This window comes from Diorhabda carinulata, chromosome 9 (genome assembly GCF_026250575.1).
Source record: "Diorhabda carinulata isolate Delta chromosome 9, icDioCari1.1, whole genome shotgun sequence".
NCBI classification, from domain to species: domain Eukaryota; kingdom Metazoa; phylum Arthropoda; class Insecta; order Coleoptera; family Chrysomelidae; genus Diorhabda; species Diorhabda carinulata.
Window position 1 is genome coordinate 15,024,255 of NC_079468.1, and position 19,004 is coordinate 15,043,258.

At 34.0% G+C, this 19,004-nt stretch overlaps 1 protein-coding gene across 1 annotated transcript in view; it reads right to left on the bottom strand.

Moving 5' to 3' along the window:
* Nucleotides 1-9,132, bottom strand: part of LOC130897795 (putative pre-mRNA-splicing factor ATP-dependent RNA helicase PRP1) — a 30,125-nt gene extending 20,993 nt beyond the window's left edge. Inside the window, exons 1-6 of the mRNA XM_057806698.1 lie at nt 8,528-9,132; nt 1,454-1,638; nt 1,186-1,393; nt 773-923; nt 524-719; nt 174-460 (exon numbers count right to left, since the gene is read on the bottom strand). Of these exons, the coding sequence (XP_057662681.1) occupies nt 174-460; nt 524-719; nt 773-923; nt 1,186-1,393; nt 1,454-1,638; nt 8,528-9,003 (1,503 nt within the window). The 5' untranslated portion in view covers nt 9,004-9,132. The remainder of the gene's footprint in view (nt 1-173; nt 461-523; nt 720-772; nt 924-1,185; nt 1,394-1,453; nt 1,639-8,527) is intronic.
* Nucleotides 9,133-19,004: the final 9,872 nt, after the last annotated feature.

The window sequence follows — 19,004 nt, forward strand, 5'->3', positions numbered from 1 at the left end:
CTGACTTTAAAATTCAAATTTTGGATGCCTATAGTTTAAAAACGAGGACCTGTATTGGAAAAGTTTCTATGAAGTGTATCATGATTTTGGCTCATATTATACGCTCCCAACTTTTTCCGATTAATCCCTGGACACCCCGTATAACACAAGTCTCAAAATACGTATTCCATTACCTTTTGCTTAACAAGTCCTGAATCAATGACGAAGACCACACCATCTATGGTCATAGATTTCTCTGCAATATTAGTAGACACTATAACTTTTCTACTAATAGCTCCATTGGATTTATTTGGAGGTGGATCTTCAAAAATTCTCTGCTGTAATTTCAAAGGCAGTGAGGAATACAATGGTAAACATTTTAGTTCACCAACTACTGGGCCTAAGCGATTCACTTCCATCTCTATGCTTCTACAAGCCTCTTCTATTTCTTCTTGGCCCGTTAAAAAAAGTATTATATCTCCTATTTGCATAAAATATTTTCGATATTAGTCATTATGGTGTATTACAAGTCGACATATTTTACCTTCTAGATTTATTGAAGAATGAATTTTAATTACTGTCGAGATAGCAGTCATTAAATAATTGTTTTCTGGTTCAAGTGTATAAAAAATTTCTACTGGATAGTTTTTATGAGGAATATTCATTAATGGTGCATTATTAAAGTACTTTTGAAATTTAGCGGCATCCAATGTTGCACTCATGATGAGAACTTTCAAATCCTACAACATTATTACCTCAAACCTTTTATTCAAACTACAAACATTTTTTATACCTTCCGTTGTTTCATAATTTCTTTCAGAAGACCCATAAGAATGTCATTGTTTAAAGTACGTTCATCTGCTTCATCAAGTAAAATACATTGGTAGTTATCTAAACAATAATCACCTATTGCTTCCCTCAATAACAAACCATCAGTAATAAATCTAAAGAATTAAAATCAGAACCGCATACACAATGTTGAATTATTTGATTTGATTAAAAGTAGATGTTATCAGAAGATGATTCACGACTTTTTCTGAAGCAAATCTTAAAACTGAGCTTTGATTCAATAATGCTTTCACTGTTCTATTATAATCTATATGATTAGGAATCTTTTGAGATCGTTTACTTAGAAATTAAGGCTTGTAGAATAGAAATTTTCATAAACATTCAAAATTATTATCAAATACTTAGATATGTATTTACTTGAGAATGGTTCTTTCTGAAGAACAATCTTCAAAACGGATGCTATAACCGACTTCTTGACCTAAAGCAACATTCATCTCTTCAGCTACTCTGTGTGCAACTGAGATTGCAGACATCCTTCTCGGTTGTGTACAGCAAACGCACTTTCCACTTATTCTCATCGAATATTCTACACACCATTGAGACATTTGTGTGGTTTTACCAGAACCTGTTAAATTAATATTCCTATTAATATTCACACGATTCATTTTATGATATTCACATTTACCTGTTTCTCCAACAACTACTATACATTGGTGTTCATTTATCAGTTTCATAAAATATTCTTTGTGTTCAAATATTGGTAGCCTCGTTCTTTTTTGGAGTAGTTCGTAATACTTTCGTGAGTAAGGTAGACCTGTGTAGGGATTTGAGGATCTGGCTATCAACGTAGCGGTTTTTATTTCATCGTTTCTAAAAACGTGAATTGAATTAAATACCTGTGTCCCCTAGATAAAAAAACGAAATGGGGGTATTCGGCACCGTATATAAACACAAAAAAGCTTACATATAAAATGCTAATATTCAAGCAGTCCTAATAACTTCCAATTTTTGTTTGCCACTGTTTGTCCACCCATAAAATTTGGTACCAAATGGATGTGGTAGATGTGGCCCACTCGCATTGCCCGGTGAGATACTACCGCATAAGATTTAGGCGACGTGACTTGGCCCTAAGGGCTACAAGTTTCTTGCTGTGCTTAAGCGTCAAACATTTAGGGTGGGAAAAAAGAAGGAGGCTTGACATGAATATAAGCGCTGTACACCAACATTTACAGTAAAAAAGACCTCACATTCTGCTCTAGCAGAAAAAAAGGTGAACCACCTTGTATACGACTTACACACCCGATTCAAGTATAATTTTGGACTAGTCGTTTTCATTAGAGACAACATATCTTGCCAGCGGGAAGAGGAATATTGAGCCTTCAAAATTCGATGGGATGGGGCTTAAAACAACGACTTCTTTTGCAATCCAACCATCCAAATGCAGATATTGTTATCGCTGGTGACTCTAATCTGTGCATCACCTCATCTGGTTGAATTTTTGCAATAGAACTGACAATGAAGGGCGGAAAGTTGAGGATTTTACCAACTACCATGCACTAACCCAACTTATTAATGAACCAACCTAAATCCCCGATCGAGATAATGACTTTGTTAGCCTCTTAAACCTGTTTCTAACAACAGACCCTGATTTATTCAACGTAACTGGAGATGCGCTACTCGACACATCAGATCACAAACTAATTACAGCAACGTGCGAACTAGAAATTCAAACTCAGGATTCATCTAGACCACGTAAAGTTTGGATTTCCTCTTTATGTTTTCTCAGAATTAAGTTTGGTTCGATTCCAATGACCCTTCAATGTGTCCAAACAAGATTTCAGAAGCAATCTAAGTAGGTGTGGAAGCCTATATTCATTACTTCTTCAAGAGCTTTGCTGACAATAATCCAAGGTTTGATAAAAACTGCTCCAGAGCTGATAAAAGAGCAGATAAAAAGCTGCTTATCGCAAACGATGCTCAAATCCTAGTGTCGAAAATCGTATTGTAATCTCGAGAAATACCTGCAAGGAACGGTATAATGGGGAAGTGAAAAAAAATTGCCCAAATGAATCAATGTCTTTCAGTTCTGTAACAAATCAAAAACTCCACCGTTGACTGCAGAAGATGGGTGAATCGTAGTGACCGCAAAAGAGAAGTCGGATTTGTTGGGCTGCAAGTTTACTTCAAATTCTATATATAAAAGAGGTCTCTTCCCTGCAGATTGGATCAAACCAATCCATCCAGGTCGCATCGATGGACACACCTCAAAAAGGTTTGAGTCAACGGTAGTGTTCCCCAGGGATGCATCTTGTCATCTACTCGATAAAACTGCAAATCCGATCGATAGCTTCGCCAACGATAGCACACTGATGTCGTCATTCTAATTAATCAAATCCGTATGCAGCAACAGATCACCATCATTAATGCCGATCTTGAGGTAATCTGATTGAGTTTAATGCAGCAAAGATCCAGGCCGCTATTTTGAAAAAGTAGTTTGGCACTTCAGCACAGGATTGTTGGGGGGTTGAGGTTGGAAGTAAGATGTCCTGGCATAGTCACGTGGCCGATTAAGCCTAGGAAGCTTCACAAAAACTTGCAACTCTCTTCAAGATCAAAAGGCTATATACGCCACAACAGTTTCTTATCCTCCATAAGGCCCAGATTCGTCCATCTTTAGAATATTGCTCGCACATTTGGAGCTCGGCATCCAAGCATACCTTGAGGATGCTAGTCTCAGTACAGAAGAGTGCAGTTCGATTTATAGGCGATCCAGAGTTGATCAGAAACTTGGATTAAAGCATAGAAGAAGAGTCGCCGATAATACTCTTCAGAGATGTCTAACATAATCTCAACTAGATTAGTATTCGCAAAACCTATTCGACAGGCAGATTATCGGGAGTCATCTCTTATTAAGACACTAAAACCTATAGAAGTTCAAAATCAATATTCACAAGCAGGCACTACTCGAATTACTCGAGTGTAAAAGGGCTTACCCTCTTGTGCTTGCTGTTTACAAAAAAAAGCAATCTCCCAGATTCGTAACCCTAAAAATTAAACGCTCTCTATCCGTCATTATGATGACTTCTAACTTATACATTTGCCGATCAAAAATAACTCTCACGAAAAGATTTGCCATTCGTTCACTTGTGGTCAACGATGAATATTGGTCACATCAACCACGTAATAATGACCAATAATGGTCACAATTGTGTATGTATTAGTTGGTTTATCGTTGGTTGAAATACAGTGATTAAAACTGTGACATTATGTGATATTCTCAATGTTTGTAATATAGTACTGTAGGACATATTTTTTACGTGTTAAACGTTCTTGTTGTGTGGTAAAATCAAAATTAGCTCGTTATGTTGATGTCGATTGAATACAATGCTATACCTTATTTACTATTCTAATTTATTAATCAGTTGGGGTTTTCTTCATCATTTTCGTATAATTGTACCCAACAAAATTGCAATTTTTCATTTTGGTTTTTATATTTCCAATTTTTTTCCAAAATGTCTGATATTATATCGAAAACATTCAAAGGCGTTGAGTGACGCATATTAATCATTTTCATGCATATTATTTATTAGAAATAGTTAATTTGAAGAAAGTAACTCCAGATAAATATTTGAATTACAAAAAAGGTGTTTTTACTAAAAGAGCTAAACAGTGTACAATCCTAAGTAAAGTGTCATATTTTATAGGTGTTGGCCTCGCCAGCAACGCAAAGTCGGAAAATTGCATTTAGAAAATGCCAAAACTAGGTGCTTTTTAGGTGCCAAATTCAAAAATTAGGCGCTCTGTAATTTTCATAGCAAAAGAATACCAGAATACCAGTTGCGGTGGAAAACGTGACGTAATGAAAATAATTACAATAAATTGATTGTTGAGGTAATAAAATAAGGTGCTTATTAGATGCTGAAGTGTAAATATCGTGAAAGAGCCCAAATAATTAATGATCGAGTTCATTTTTTTTATTTTTAATGTTCCTTATATTTTACACCTCGGACGGCTTCTACGCTCGATATATGAACTTGATGAAAAAGATGTATTATGAAAATTGTAATAAAAATAGGTATTATCAAAGTAGAAGCCGCCCGAGGTGTAACAGATAATGGTTGTATGAGACTAGTAATAGGAAGGAAAAAAAGGTATTATGAAAGTAGGAGCCGTACGAAAAACTAGTAGGTTAGGTTAGGTTAAATTAGGTTATGTTATTTGTAATGAAAGTACGAGAAATAACATTAACGAAAAAGTAGTGGGTTAGGTTAGGTTAGATTACGTTAGGTGTTATGGAAGTAATATTTTCGTTACTATTATCTAACAAATTGAGACTATCTAGGTGGTATTTATTTTATGAGTGGTATTATTTAGATGATACATCGGAATTAACCGTCCGAAGTTATGGAACGAGCCTTTTAATGTAATCGTTGTGTGTACTTCATTTGAATCCTCATAAGAGTTTTTCTGGAGGTATTGTCATAATATGGCTTGTGTTAAACCTATTCATTTTTAAGTGGATCAAACGAAGAAGTGCTCTATGAGTGTACCTCTTAGGATTTTGATCCATTATTTAGAAGTTTTCTGTTTGTTCTTAATGTATCTTAATGCCCAAATACGGATTGCATATGTAAAGGTAGTAGTACAATATTGTTATACAGGGTATTTATTGACTTAAGGGATAATATATTTCAAAGAGTCACGTCTTGGGAAAGTCTGGCTTTTTATTTTCGATGTTTAAAAATATTCCATTGAATGTAAAGATAGTTTACAAATATTCACAATTATTTGTCAGATCAATAGTGACTTTTTTATATAAAATTGTATCTGTCGGCCCATATTAACATCCTACGAAAAACCACTATTTCAGTTTTCTTGTATGTTACTACGGTGCCCTTTTCAAACTCTGATTCTCATAATTTTTTTGCAAGATTGATTAATTTTTTAGCATCCCTAAACTGTTAATTGCACCACAGATTATCATTACAATTATTATTGGAGTAAAAGGTATGTAGTTTATCCATATCGAAAAATATTGTTGTCGGTCTAAGTGCCTCTTGTCACTCTCTATCTAAATCCTCCACAGTGTTTAAGTTTAATCATAATTGTCTATGATGTAATTGTATGCTTGTTGATTTAAATTGATCGTAGTTATGTTATATTACTGAGCAGCCCAAATGATGGTTTAAAACAGAATTTTTGATTTTGAAGGTAGCCCAGACCAAATATATCACACCGCAGCCTGTGTAGTCAATATAATATAATATATTCACACCATAGTAATAATCATACCTGTCGTTTGCTACGAAAAAGTTTCCTACTACTTAATCGTGGGTTGACTGAGAAGTTTCCGACTTAACACAAACCTAAGCCTTTGTGGCTCCATATTCATTTTTATTAAGTCTATGCACATATTCAAGCGATGTTCTACTCTTTTAAACCTATCTTTTCCCCAAAAGAAACTTTTACATATGCGATAATGTCTTCGTTTGATGGAAAATCCCTCCCCTGCATGTGAATCTAGATTAGGAAATGATTTGTGAAGTATAGTCAAGAATAATGCAAAAAATCCGACCCATTTTGTTTAAACCGCGTGAAAAATGCCCGGGAAAAGTTCTTTCGAAAGCGTCTTGTACCAAACTATACAAACGCGGTACCTAATGTGCGAATAGCGTGCGCAATCAAAATTCTTCAATTAGTATATGGCAAATGTTACTTTGATATGCTGATACCCTCTTTTATCTCCCTACCATAAATCCGACAGTCGTCCAGTACCATGTGGTGAAATTTTTCAGTGATATCACTGGTTGTTGCAATTTTTCAATGGTACGAACTACCATTCCAAAAAAAAAATATTCACAGCAACACGCATATACGATTGTAAAATAGAATCTGAGTATCCAAAATGATTAAAATTTCAATGAGAATATATTGAGTACTGACATCTTCAGGTCGTTCGATACATCCGATACACTCAAACAAAGTTAATTTCGTGTGATTTTAATAACAACCACTGATTTTAGGTATCGTATAAATATGTAGGGAATTGGGGTACTAGAACTAGTTTGATCACTACGTAGAACAATATGCCGAAGGTAGAAAGAGATGAGATTATGCCCAATAATATAGTATTGGAAAGCGTGTCAGAAAAAAAACGTCACACACAATGTTCATAGACGCAATTAACAAAGAAAGGCCATCCGTAAGAAATAGCCAAAGATAGGACATACGTCAGGATGAAATATCAAAAAAGTTTAGCTTTGAAAAATAATTTACCTTAATACTAAGCTGTCGAATCAATAGGCGTCAAGACACCATGCGATAAATGAACAGAAATACCACCAAATGGTATACGAATGGCTCTAAAACAGCAAACAGAACTGGAATAGAGCCAAACACTCTAAAATACTGGACGATACAGTTGAGCGTTACAAATAACAAGATAAAATGAGGAAGGAAACGGGATAATACATGGAAATTTCTCCGTTGAGTTCTATCCGTTTTGTTCACTAAATTTACTTATATTTGTAATATTATGTAGGCAGATAGAGGACGATTTAGAATAAATTCCGAGGTTTTATTGAATTTCTCGAATAAAGTGGGAGGTCGATCACAAATCAATTTCTTCAAAAACTCGAATAGAATAAATAAATCCGAAGTGCCGCAAACAAAGGAGTATTCAAAATGTTTAAAGAAAAACGTCACAAGACGAATGGCATGTTACACGGCGTTGCAGGTTATCTGTGATTTTTCTGCATCCTGGTGAACCCATTCACCAACTAATTGGACGCAGTTGCGCCCGCGCTAATTTACAATAAGAAAAAAATTTATTATACTCTTCAAATAGCTGTGTGGTTTATCGAGCCACTTTTTTACTCCTAGTATTTTCAGTTATTTTATACGCATCGCCACACCAAAAAACCTTTCCTATACCAGTGCTATTCTAAAAACGAACTAAATTCCTCACGAAATGGATCCTACCCCTCATTAGATAAACGAACTCTCCGGCAAAGACTCTTGAAATTATTAACGAATCCAATATCAAATTGACCTTGTACTTGTACCGTAAAAGCCGTTTGGTCGAAAAGAACAAACTATTATAGATATTGAGAGTAGTATAGTATGTCACATGATATTTTTTTGTTTTCGAATCGAGTTAATAACAAATTATTTCAAGTTTTGTACAGGAAAATATATTGTCCGCCCCATCCAGAAACAAATATACAACTGCACTGAAACGCCATGGAGGTTGGCGATTAACTACTGTGGCTGAGAAAGATCTTGATGATTAAGAAAAAAAATAAGGCAGATACTGCAATTAAAATCTAGATTTCTATAACACCTTAATTAGTTCATATATGTAACAATACAAAAGGAAACCATAAACTTGCATAAATCTGGATCAAGTTAAGTTATACTACTTTTTAAAAATAAATTGTTAGTAAACAAAACTGAATAAAAGTACTCTCAGAAACTAAATAAAATCTAAACCAATAAATTATTATATTCAGTTTACTGGTTGTTCAAATTTTACAGTTAATTTTATTAATAAAATAACTGAAAACTAAAATTTCTATAGCATTCTCATAGTATTTATTGTATCTTAGTATTGGTTGTTATATTTGTAGATTAATATAATAATCAAAAGAACAGAACGAACATTGCTGTTTGCCAAATAAGTCAGTATCGCACTAATATAAGTTCTTTTGAGGATTTATTAATTTTTACATCAGTTTAATTGAGATATATTCACACGTACCTCCTGTGTTGAAGAATATTGCCCCCATTTTCCGTTTTCCAATAATTTGTTTCGCCATCAGTCATAATAAATTTGTCGAAAACAATTTTATTCTCTTGAATTTCATTTGTTTTGTCTATTTCATTTTCCTGTTCGTCGTTGCTCTTGGACTCGTTGGAATTTGTGTTCTCAATATGCAGCTTTGTAAAACTTTCCTGGATATCCTTAACCTTTGGAGTAAAATGTTTTTCGAAAGCATTCAAGACTTCGTATAAATTACTCCTCTGAAATTCAGTTAGTTGTAAGCTATCAAAAATGTTCAAACCTTTGTCTCCAATTAACTTTAAAAAAATCTTAATTTTCATTTTGTCTTCCTTTTTATCATCTCCAGATTCTGTTAAGTAGGTTTCAAAGTCATGCCTGAATTTCTTGAAGTTTCCAGCAACATCTCCTTCGAATGATAGTGGATTTGGCATTTTTGACCCTCCTCCCCCCATATTCAGTTTTGATGTCTGTAACTACGCTTAGAATTGATCTAAATGCACTAAACAATATAATCTTATTATCTGCATTTAGTACTTATCTTTCTGTGTGATTTATAATATCTGAGTTGCGAATTTATAGTCAGATTCCAAAATATCACATGATCCCTTTCTAATTCTATTCTGTTTATCTGTTTGATAACTTTCAGCAGTGGTTCCCAAGATGTTAAAAATTAATGTATCGAGTGTCCCAATAATAACAACACTGGCACCAGAAAGTTATAATGTCTATCCTAAAGCTGGTTATTGATTTAAATTTTATTATTTAAATTGATGTCTCAGATCATTGACATATGATACAGTTAAGTTATAAATTTACAATTACGATACGGAAATATCAACAAATTGTTTAGGTTACCTTAAGAAGTAATACAGGGTCACATAGCGACCCAGCTACTTTAGTTAGGAAAAAATACATTATACTTGTTTTTATATATATATTTATTGGTATGAATTGAAAGATGAGGAACCAAATTTCAATTTAAATTAAACATGACATTGTTTAAATGACGGATCACATTGACGGCACTCCTCAGACTGTTTGCGTACATTATCAAAAACTTTTTGAAGAAGTAGTCGAGGAATACTCCTGGTCTTTTCTTCAATATTGTTTCTTAGATCTGTCAAATTTTGTGGATTATTCTCGTATAATGCTCACATTGTTGAAGTTGAGGCCCGAAAAAGTTGTGTATCATGTCAACATAGCGTGCAGAAGTTACGGTCCTCTGTTATCTTCACAAAAGTAGGGCCCAATAATGCCGATATAGCGACCCACACGGTGACTTTTGGGCTATGCAATAGGAGGTTATGTAAGGTCTGTGGATTCTTTTCTCCCCAAAATTGACAATTTCGGCGATTTACGTATCCATCCAAATGAAAATATGTTTCATCGCTGAAGAAAATATTGTTGAAATTATTAAAGCTCTCTAACATTGCATTCACAAAATTCAATCTTATAACTTAATCATTTTCATGTAGAGCTTGCACAATCTTTATTTCGTAGGCTTTTAGGTATAAATCAGATCGCATTATGCAGTAAATTTCGTTCTTAATAATCCCAGTGGAGACTCACGGTTTCTGACGATGGGTCCAGGCTGTCGGCCTACAGAATCTGCTACTGACTAAATGTTTCCAGGCATTTTCGCTGTCCTTGGACGGCCGTGATGAATTTCGCCAATAGTGTGTCAAGTGGTATTGAATGTCTGGATCAAAGATAAAATTGTTGCATTGCTTGGAGCTTCCGCAATGTTGCGCAGTCGATAATTTAGCCGATACAACCGTCGAACTCGAATAAGTGATCGATTGTTCTCGAAATACGCGTGCACGCAAAACGAGCACTACGGCATTATGGCAACTGAAAATTTAAGGAACGCGCTAGTAAACGACCTCGGCGCTGCCCCTGCCTGGCGCCTTGTATACTTCTTACTCACTCTTGAAACAGTTGGATCGTTTTGAGACACCCTGTATTTCCTTATAAGTATAGATAAATGCCTTTTAAATTATAAATTAGGCGTGTTAAATGTTCCGGAATATTGAAAATTTCTTGGTTGAAATTTCCTGGCATATGAAACGTTTTATACAAGTTATAAGGTCAAGTCTACCGCTAAAGGTTGTAATTGACTACAAAAAATTGAGAAGCCAAATTGACTCAATAGAAGGGCTTAGCAAAAACCATCATCTCTTTCAGAAAATTCTTTTTGATATGACGATGTTTCATTCGATCTACTCAGATAAAGAAACGATGAGAGTAGGAACTTTGCTTTGAAAGATGTCTATAAATTCTACCTCTAGTCAACCAATCGTTGCTAACTTAGTTTCCTTCAAATAACTGTCCAATAAATCTAAAAATAATTATCCCAATTATTCAATCTAATCCGTAATCAAATTTAATTAGGGAAATTAGAAAATTCTCAGAAATTCAGAAAAACTCAGAAATTACTAATAACTAGTATGTAGTTTTAATGAGGGATTAAAACAGTAATATAATTATCAATAGTGTAGGAATATTGAGTTCAATATCCTTCTGTTTTAATATATTACACTACATCACTCAATAAGTCGTGTGAGTAACTGACAAAAGCACAGTTTTTACCAAAAATCGATTTTATTCATCAATATAATGTCCTTCAAGAGCAATACAATCATTACAAGGCTTCAGCGAGATCAGCGAATAGCCAGTAGTCACTTGGAGCCAAATCTGCGCTATACGGTAGATGAGGAAGCAATTCGAAGTGTATAACTCGGTCAATTTAACCATAGTTGCCATCGACTTGTGAATCGGTGCATTTTCTTGGTGGGTAACTGAATTTTTCTTTGACATAGCCGTTTTTCATTGTATTCAAACGATCCAACAACTCTATATAGTATTCGCTATTGATTGTCCCTCCCTTTTGGAGATAGTTGATGAACAATATTCCATGAGTATCCTAAAATACTGATGCCATAATCTTCCCAGGTAATTGTTGTGCCCGAGGATGGTTCGGACGTAGTTCACCGGCTGCAGTCCATTCAGATAATCGTTTTGATATCGGAGTGAAGTGATGGTTAAATTTTCATGCATAATTGTAAACACACTGCTTCTGTTATCTTCACGGCCTTAGCTATCTCACTCAATTCAATTTACGATTAGATATAACCAATTTCTGGACTTTTTTGATATTTTCTAGAGTAACCACCTCAATTAGACGACCAGGACGTTCACCGTCATCGGTGTCTGTACGACAACGTTTAAATTTAGTAAACCAATAACAAATGGTTCTTTTCGATGAAGCAGAGTCCGGATAACATTTTTGATGCCATTGTTTAGCTTGGATAGTATTTTTTTCATCAAGAAGCAATCATAAATTAACATACAAAATTGTTTTGAATTAATTGTTTCGAAAATAACAAAACTAGCTTAACTAAAATGGCTGTCACTTTTTTCTGACTAATCGAAATGTCATGAAATTTTACACATAATCTTTTGAAAGTTGGTATTTCATAAATGTCATATGGATTTACAATGTCATGGCTATCTGTGTGTCAGTTTCACGACTTGAATGATGTGATATTTTCAGTTAATTGCAATTCTAAAGTGTGAGTTTTCTTAGAGCAACATTTAGTAAACACAATGTGAACACATTTTTAGACGGATTTATTTCATTATTCCCTATAGGTGAAGATAAAAAGACTAAACTAACGAGCCACGAAATGAGATATAATTTAATCGTAGTATAGACAGCTTAAACCCAGAATATCACAAGATGTTGAAGGACAACCATAGTAATATTGTTTTGAGTCGTCACTTCACTAAGTACTTATTCTTAACATTGATGTATGTGTGTGAATCACCTGTGTATGTACTTAAGCCTCAGTAACGAAAAATACTTCATTTACGATACATATTCGATCGCAATATTATCAATTATCTATACATGATATCGATACTCTTTATATCAATGACATTTTTATTCATCTAGAAAATTTTAATACAATCATTATAGTAATTTATCAGTTCTCAGAAATTTTTATCTGTTTTCCATCTTTATCAAAATAGAATCTTATATTTAAGAACTTGTATAATTATACAGGATGTTCCGGGATCTGATGAAAAAAATTCGGAAATAAGTTGACAAAGATGTTCTCATACGACCATTCGTTTCCGAGTTGTAGGCCTTTTAAGCTGAAGAGTCAGAACTTATATTTGAGTATATCTTCTAAATTCGAACATTATGAATTTTCAATGGATGATTACGTATGTCCAAGTAATGTGTGTGACGGAATAAATAATTCTGCACAACTATCTGAAGGGCATGGGTGCCTCATGCCCAATGGTTAACAATCCGTATTTTTTACAGGGATCACCTGTACAATCTACAGATAGCAAAAATCAATTTTTTAACCCGTTCGGCATAAAGAGACACAAGAAAATTATCATATAAATAATTATAATTATTTAGGAAAAGTACTTAGAGAAGGTATTAAAAAACAATAAAACATTTCTAATTGATCTGCAAACTGTCGCGCACGTGTTACTTTCATGAGAAAAAAATTGAAATGGGGAAGAATTTAGTCGATTAGCCTACAACTTATCAAATAAAAACTATAATGAATGTTGGAAGTGGGCAACTTGCACTTTTACACACTTCCGGGGTCTACTGGGGATATTTCTTTGAACTTGGAAGAGCATTCCACGATTTTCCATCTCTCGTATTGTGTTTACCGATGTTGCATATTCCAAGCTTTTAATATATCCCTAAAAAATGAATATATTGTATTTAATTCAATTTAATACCTCCTGTATGCTCAATATATAATTACAAGTTATGATAAATTCCTTCAGAATGTCTCTTTCTGGCGAACAGTTGCCTAAACCATAAATTTTACTGAGTTGGGCAAAGAGTACTTTTTTGTTAAAAAATCGATTGAAAAATTCATTCTTGCTATCTTTAGATGGTACAGTTTGTCCCTGTAAAAGTTACGGATTGTCAACCATTGGGCATGTCCCGCTCCTGACATCAATTGAAAAATCATAATTTCAAAATGTATAATTCAGAAAATACAATATAAGTTCTGATTTCACAACTAAATGCCTATAACTCAGAAACGGGGGGTATATATAGAACTATTTTTTGTCACAGATTTATTTTCATGTCATCTACTCACACATCTAACAGATTAGAATAGAACAAAGTTTGTTTTTAAACCTTCTTTTTATTCAATACCTCAGTTAATTTAATTGAAATTCGCCTTTTACATTGTTAAAAATTTTATTGATGAATCTGTAATATTAATGAAAATATTTTTGCTTATATTACTATATGAACTGTTTAAGTAAATAAAAATCTGTTTATATAAAATATCATATATTAATATCATGGAGGTTTTTTATAAAAAACAAAGGTTGAAAATTCAATCTTCCTACTCAATTATTACGAATAAGTTATTATAGCACACGAAATTCATTAAATTAAAAAACGATTTTCCAATAAAAGATGAAGAAACCACCTCTCACAATCTAACAGTAAAATAATTTTTAACATAATGGATTTCTTACTCTACCATATTATGCAAACGTTCCATTTTGCCAAAACTCATTAGTTCTCATTAGAATTTGATCGATCAATGGCAATAATTAATTTTTGTTTGGAATATAAATGTGTGGTTATGTAAAATCTAGACAAGATAATCTCTAAAGCTACTGCGGCTGTATAGACTTAGATCACATATGGGCACCCACCGGCCCTCGGGCCGGATCCGGCCCCGTTTAAGATATGATCCGGCCCGCGAGACATTAAAAATAGAGAGAATATTAAAAAAATATTACACAAAACTAAGTACTTATACTTAGTACTAGTACATATACTTATACTAGTACATATCTTTAAAAGAAAACACTTTTTTGTGCTTTTTATCTTATCCGACACCGGATATGATATGAATAGACTATAAAAATGTGGAGTCATCAATAGACTAATGAATCCCATAGCCTACACAAGTTTCCTTGTGTTTCCTTAGTTTACTCACGGGAGTGACGGTGAGACGGCAAACATCAAAACCTTCGATGTTTGCCGCCTCACTCTTTGATAATCACCGCCACTCGGCTTGCTCGATCAAATTCTTTGAAGTTTGCCGCACATCAAAAGATTTTATTTATTGCTTCTCGATTATTCTAAACTAGTTTATTTCAGATTATTCCTTCATTTTGTCTATATAAGCGGGTGGATGGCCCGTAAGTTAGTTCAGTTCTATTTGAGCTACCGAGGTGATAACTCAGACAAGCGATATCCTAGCGAACGGCTAGAGCCGTCAACTTGCTTTGTGAATTTGTGTGCATCTTGAGTGGTTACTAACTATAGTTTGTTTATTGAACGAAAAGTAAAAAAAAAATGATGTCTGGTGGAAAGAAACGAAAAGTAGATACAGAGGGTCGCCAAGAAAAATGGACTGAAGAATTCTTTTTTATCTTGCACAATGGTCAGCCTATTTGTTTGCTTTGTAATGAATCCATTTCAGTAATGAAAGAATTCAATATAAAGAGGCATTACTCAACTAAGCATGCTACACAGCACTCACTGACTGGACAATTAAGAACAGACAAAATCCAGAAGCTTAGAGCAAATATTGAAAAACAGCAACAAATGTTTCATAAACAAAGAACACAACTTGATAATGTTGTGAAAGCTAGTTTTATAGTAAGCTCAAAATTGGTTGGCAAAGGCATTAAAACCATTTGCTGAAGGAGAATTTATCAAGGAGTGTATGTTAGAAGTTTGCGGTGTTTTGTGTCCTGAAAAGAAAAATAAATTTGAAAAAATTAGTCATGGTCAAAATTAATTGGAGTATGCACTGATGGCGCACCTTCTATGGTCGGCTTACGAAAAGGTTTCATCGGAATTTTGAATGAAAAAGCAACAGAACTTGTGTTCTAAGTCCATTCGACTCCACAATGTTATAAATGTGGTATTAAAAACCATCAATTTTATTCGATCCCGAAGGCTTAACCATCGTCAGTTGAAGACCTTTTTGGATGAAATATCAGCTGAATATAACGACGTAACATATTATTGTGAAGTCAGATGGATGAGCAAAGGAAAAATGTTGAAACGGTTTTACGAGCTTAGAAATGAGATAGCAGACTTTATGAAAATCAAAGATAAGCCACTATCTGAATTGAGTGACCCAAAATGGATATGTGATTTAGCATTTCTGGTCGATCTTACAGGCTATTTGAATGATTTAAATTTGAAACTTCAAAAACAAGGACAGTTAGTAAATGATTTGTACAGCCATTTGAAAGCGTTTCAGATCAAACTACGCTTGTGGGAGTCACAGATGCAGTCTGGTAACAGTTACCATTTCAACACTCTCTCTGCGTATGAAAATATTGCTTATGCTCAATATGCTGAAGAACTCAAGTTACTGTCGGAACAATTTTCGAACAGATTTAGCGACTTCAAAAACATGGAAGAATGTTTCAATTTATTTGCTACTCCTACAAAATGTAATGTACAAAATGCTCCAATACACTTACAAATGGAGTTAATCGAGATTCAAGAAAACTCACTCCTAAAATCCAAATTTGAAGACGTAGAGTTGTGCGATTTCTACAAAAAATACCTAAAAGAAGACAATTTTCCGCAGCTTAGAAAATTCGCAAGAAGATTGATTTCTGCGTTTGGCAGTACTTATAAATGCGAACAGTTCTTTTCATTGATGAAAGTTAATAAATCAACACATCGTACAAGACTGACTGACGATAATTTGGAAAATTCTTTACGTCTTTGTATCAGTGGAATTCATCCAAATATCGATGGATTAGTTTCCCAAATTCAAGCTCAAGTGTCTCATTGATTTCAGTGTATTTAACTTTTGTAGTTTGTAAAAATTGTAAATGTAACTATTTAATTATAATGTTGTACCATTTTTTAAAATTTCATTTTATTATTTTAATAAATACAATAATCACATTGTCAATATACACATACTTACATGTCAATAATAAATACATAATACAATAATAACATTGTCGTATTATTTCATGTCTAATATCTATCGCAAAAAAATATTATCACTACTTTAAAATGCACTAAGTACTTTTAAACGCGGGCCGCGAACGTTTTGCACGCTAAAGTTTGGCCCTCAGCATGTCAAAGGTTGCCCATACCTGACTTAGATCATTAAACCTATGATAATATCCGCATCGCTTGCTTGGTGGTCGAAAACTGAACAATATCACAAGGGCTACATCAATTTTTCCTACTAAACCTACATCCCTTTCATACTAAAGTGACAAAAGAGGCATTTAACGACGACCACAAGAAGCGACAACAAGGGATTAAATGCATAGTATGACAGACACAAATATCCCATTCGAAATGGTAATCAACCACCACCGATCGTGGTTAAAAGCTAGAGCAAGGAGCAAACTAAAATTCTTACTATTTTGAGAAGAAATATACTAGCAATAAACATATGGGCACAAGAATTTTTGAATATTAATTTGCTTAAAAGTTATCAAGTGCTTGTCAAAGCTAATGGAAACAATTTAACCCTAATGAAATACCTTTGACATAAAAAGCCCTCAGATAAATTATTACTGGAGCAATACCTTAGGCGTAAGAAAATATGAAAGATTTATAACTATATCGGCAAAAAATTCTGAGGAACTTCTCGAAATGTTGAAAAACTACATTTCATTAGTTATCGGTCTTCTGTCAGGACACTGTTCCGTCAAATACTAGCTTGACGATAGGCATGGCCAAGAAAGACAACTGCCGATTCTGAGAACAAGCTACAGACACAGCAAAGCTTTTACTCTGTGAGTGTTATGTCCATTTTAGCCAAAGACTGAGTTACCTACCTCGAAGGAATAGTGCCAATACCTTAAGAAGTGGGACAAAAAATCACACGAAAATTAGCCTCCTCCAGTAGAGTTTCACGTATTTTTGACACAAAAAAATGAGATGACGAGTCATGCACAAAAATTTCTTTTCGGGTATAAATGCAGAGTTGCTGAGAAGCCAAATAGACTCAATCAACAATCTCCCTGTCCCTCCCAACAACAATCTAATCTAGGTAGAATTCTTAAACAGGGCACATGTTTATTCAATAGTGCAGAATTTTCCTGGCCAGCTTTTTATCTACTTTCCACCTGTGTATCCCTATTTGTATTTGGTATAGAATCTATATAAGCCTCGTGTTCAAATGATAGAGAGGATTATCTTTTCGCTTTTCAAGACTACGTTATGCATTTGATAGCGCTCTCCTTCTTTCAATTGAAAATGTTGCCGATTCGGGAATATTATTGCTTGGGCTCTATCTGCCTCTGCACTATCATCTACTACACTTCAAATGTCGATGTATTTTTCACATAATAGCTTTGCTTTACCAAATAAAACAAATATATCAGGTACGAGGGTTATCGAATTTTGGGCAGATGAATTTAAAATCTTAGACATCAGCGATATTATCGATAAAGTTCACCAAAGGTACTGGAAGACCGTCGGATTAAGGTTGGAGAGATGGAAGGGGTTATCTGCATATCAAAATATCTATCATTTGCTGACTTTGAATCGAAAGCACATTCGAACGAACATTTCCCAGGCCATATTGACATAATTTAAGCAAACAGCTGGAATGAAAGATCAATCAAAGCAATGGATTGCAAATGGCAAATCTACCCCGAAAAAAACAAAGTCGGTTTCACCGACCGAAAAAGTGATGTCGATAGCTAGTAGATAGTAGATCTTTTTGTCGGTTATCTTTGAAAAGGTAGAACAATACCAGGAAAGCTTTTCTTCATAAGGTAAAGGAAGATATTGCAAGAAATCAATAAAGTTTGAGGAAATAAAAGTATTATTTAATCAAGGCGTGGACCTTCTCACACTTTGGTGATCGCCATGACTAAAATCCACGAATTGCGAATGAAATTGATTTATCACCCACCTTACTTCCAAATCTAGTCTCCAACGACTTTTTCCTGTTTCCTAACCTAGTTTCATTCGAGGTAGACAGATTTCCATCAGAGATGGACCTTATCGCATACGTAAACGCTTTTGTTGAGGAGGAGGACGCAAATACTATTTGAAACGGTTAAAAAGCATCGTTTGACTAAATGTATAGACTCAAAAGGAGACTATGTTGAAATGATTTTGGGTATACAAGTTCTGTTTATTCATTAGATAAAGAACTCTTGTATAATAATATTGAAACTATACACTGTTTTCCATACATTTACTTCGCATTTTTCGAAATTCATTTCTAAACTAAAAAATGTTGTCAGTGTATACGAATGATTTATTATCATACGAATGTCTTATAAAACCAAAGAATTATTTGCAGCATATTCGAGGATTACTTTCTCTTAATCACAGAAACTAATAAAGATAATGAGAAATATATAGGAGTAATTATTGCGTAGTATATTTTTTAGTGATACTGAGCGATAACTTTATATTGGAATCCATTTAAGAATG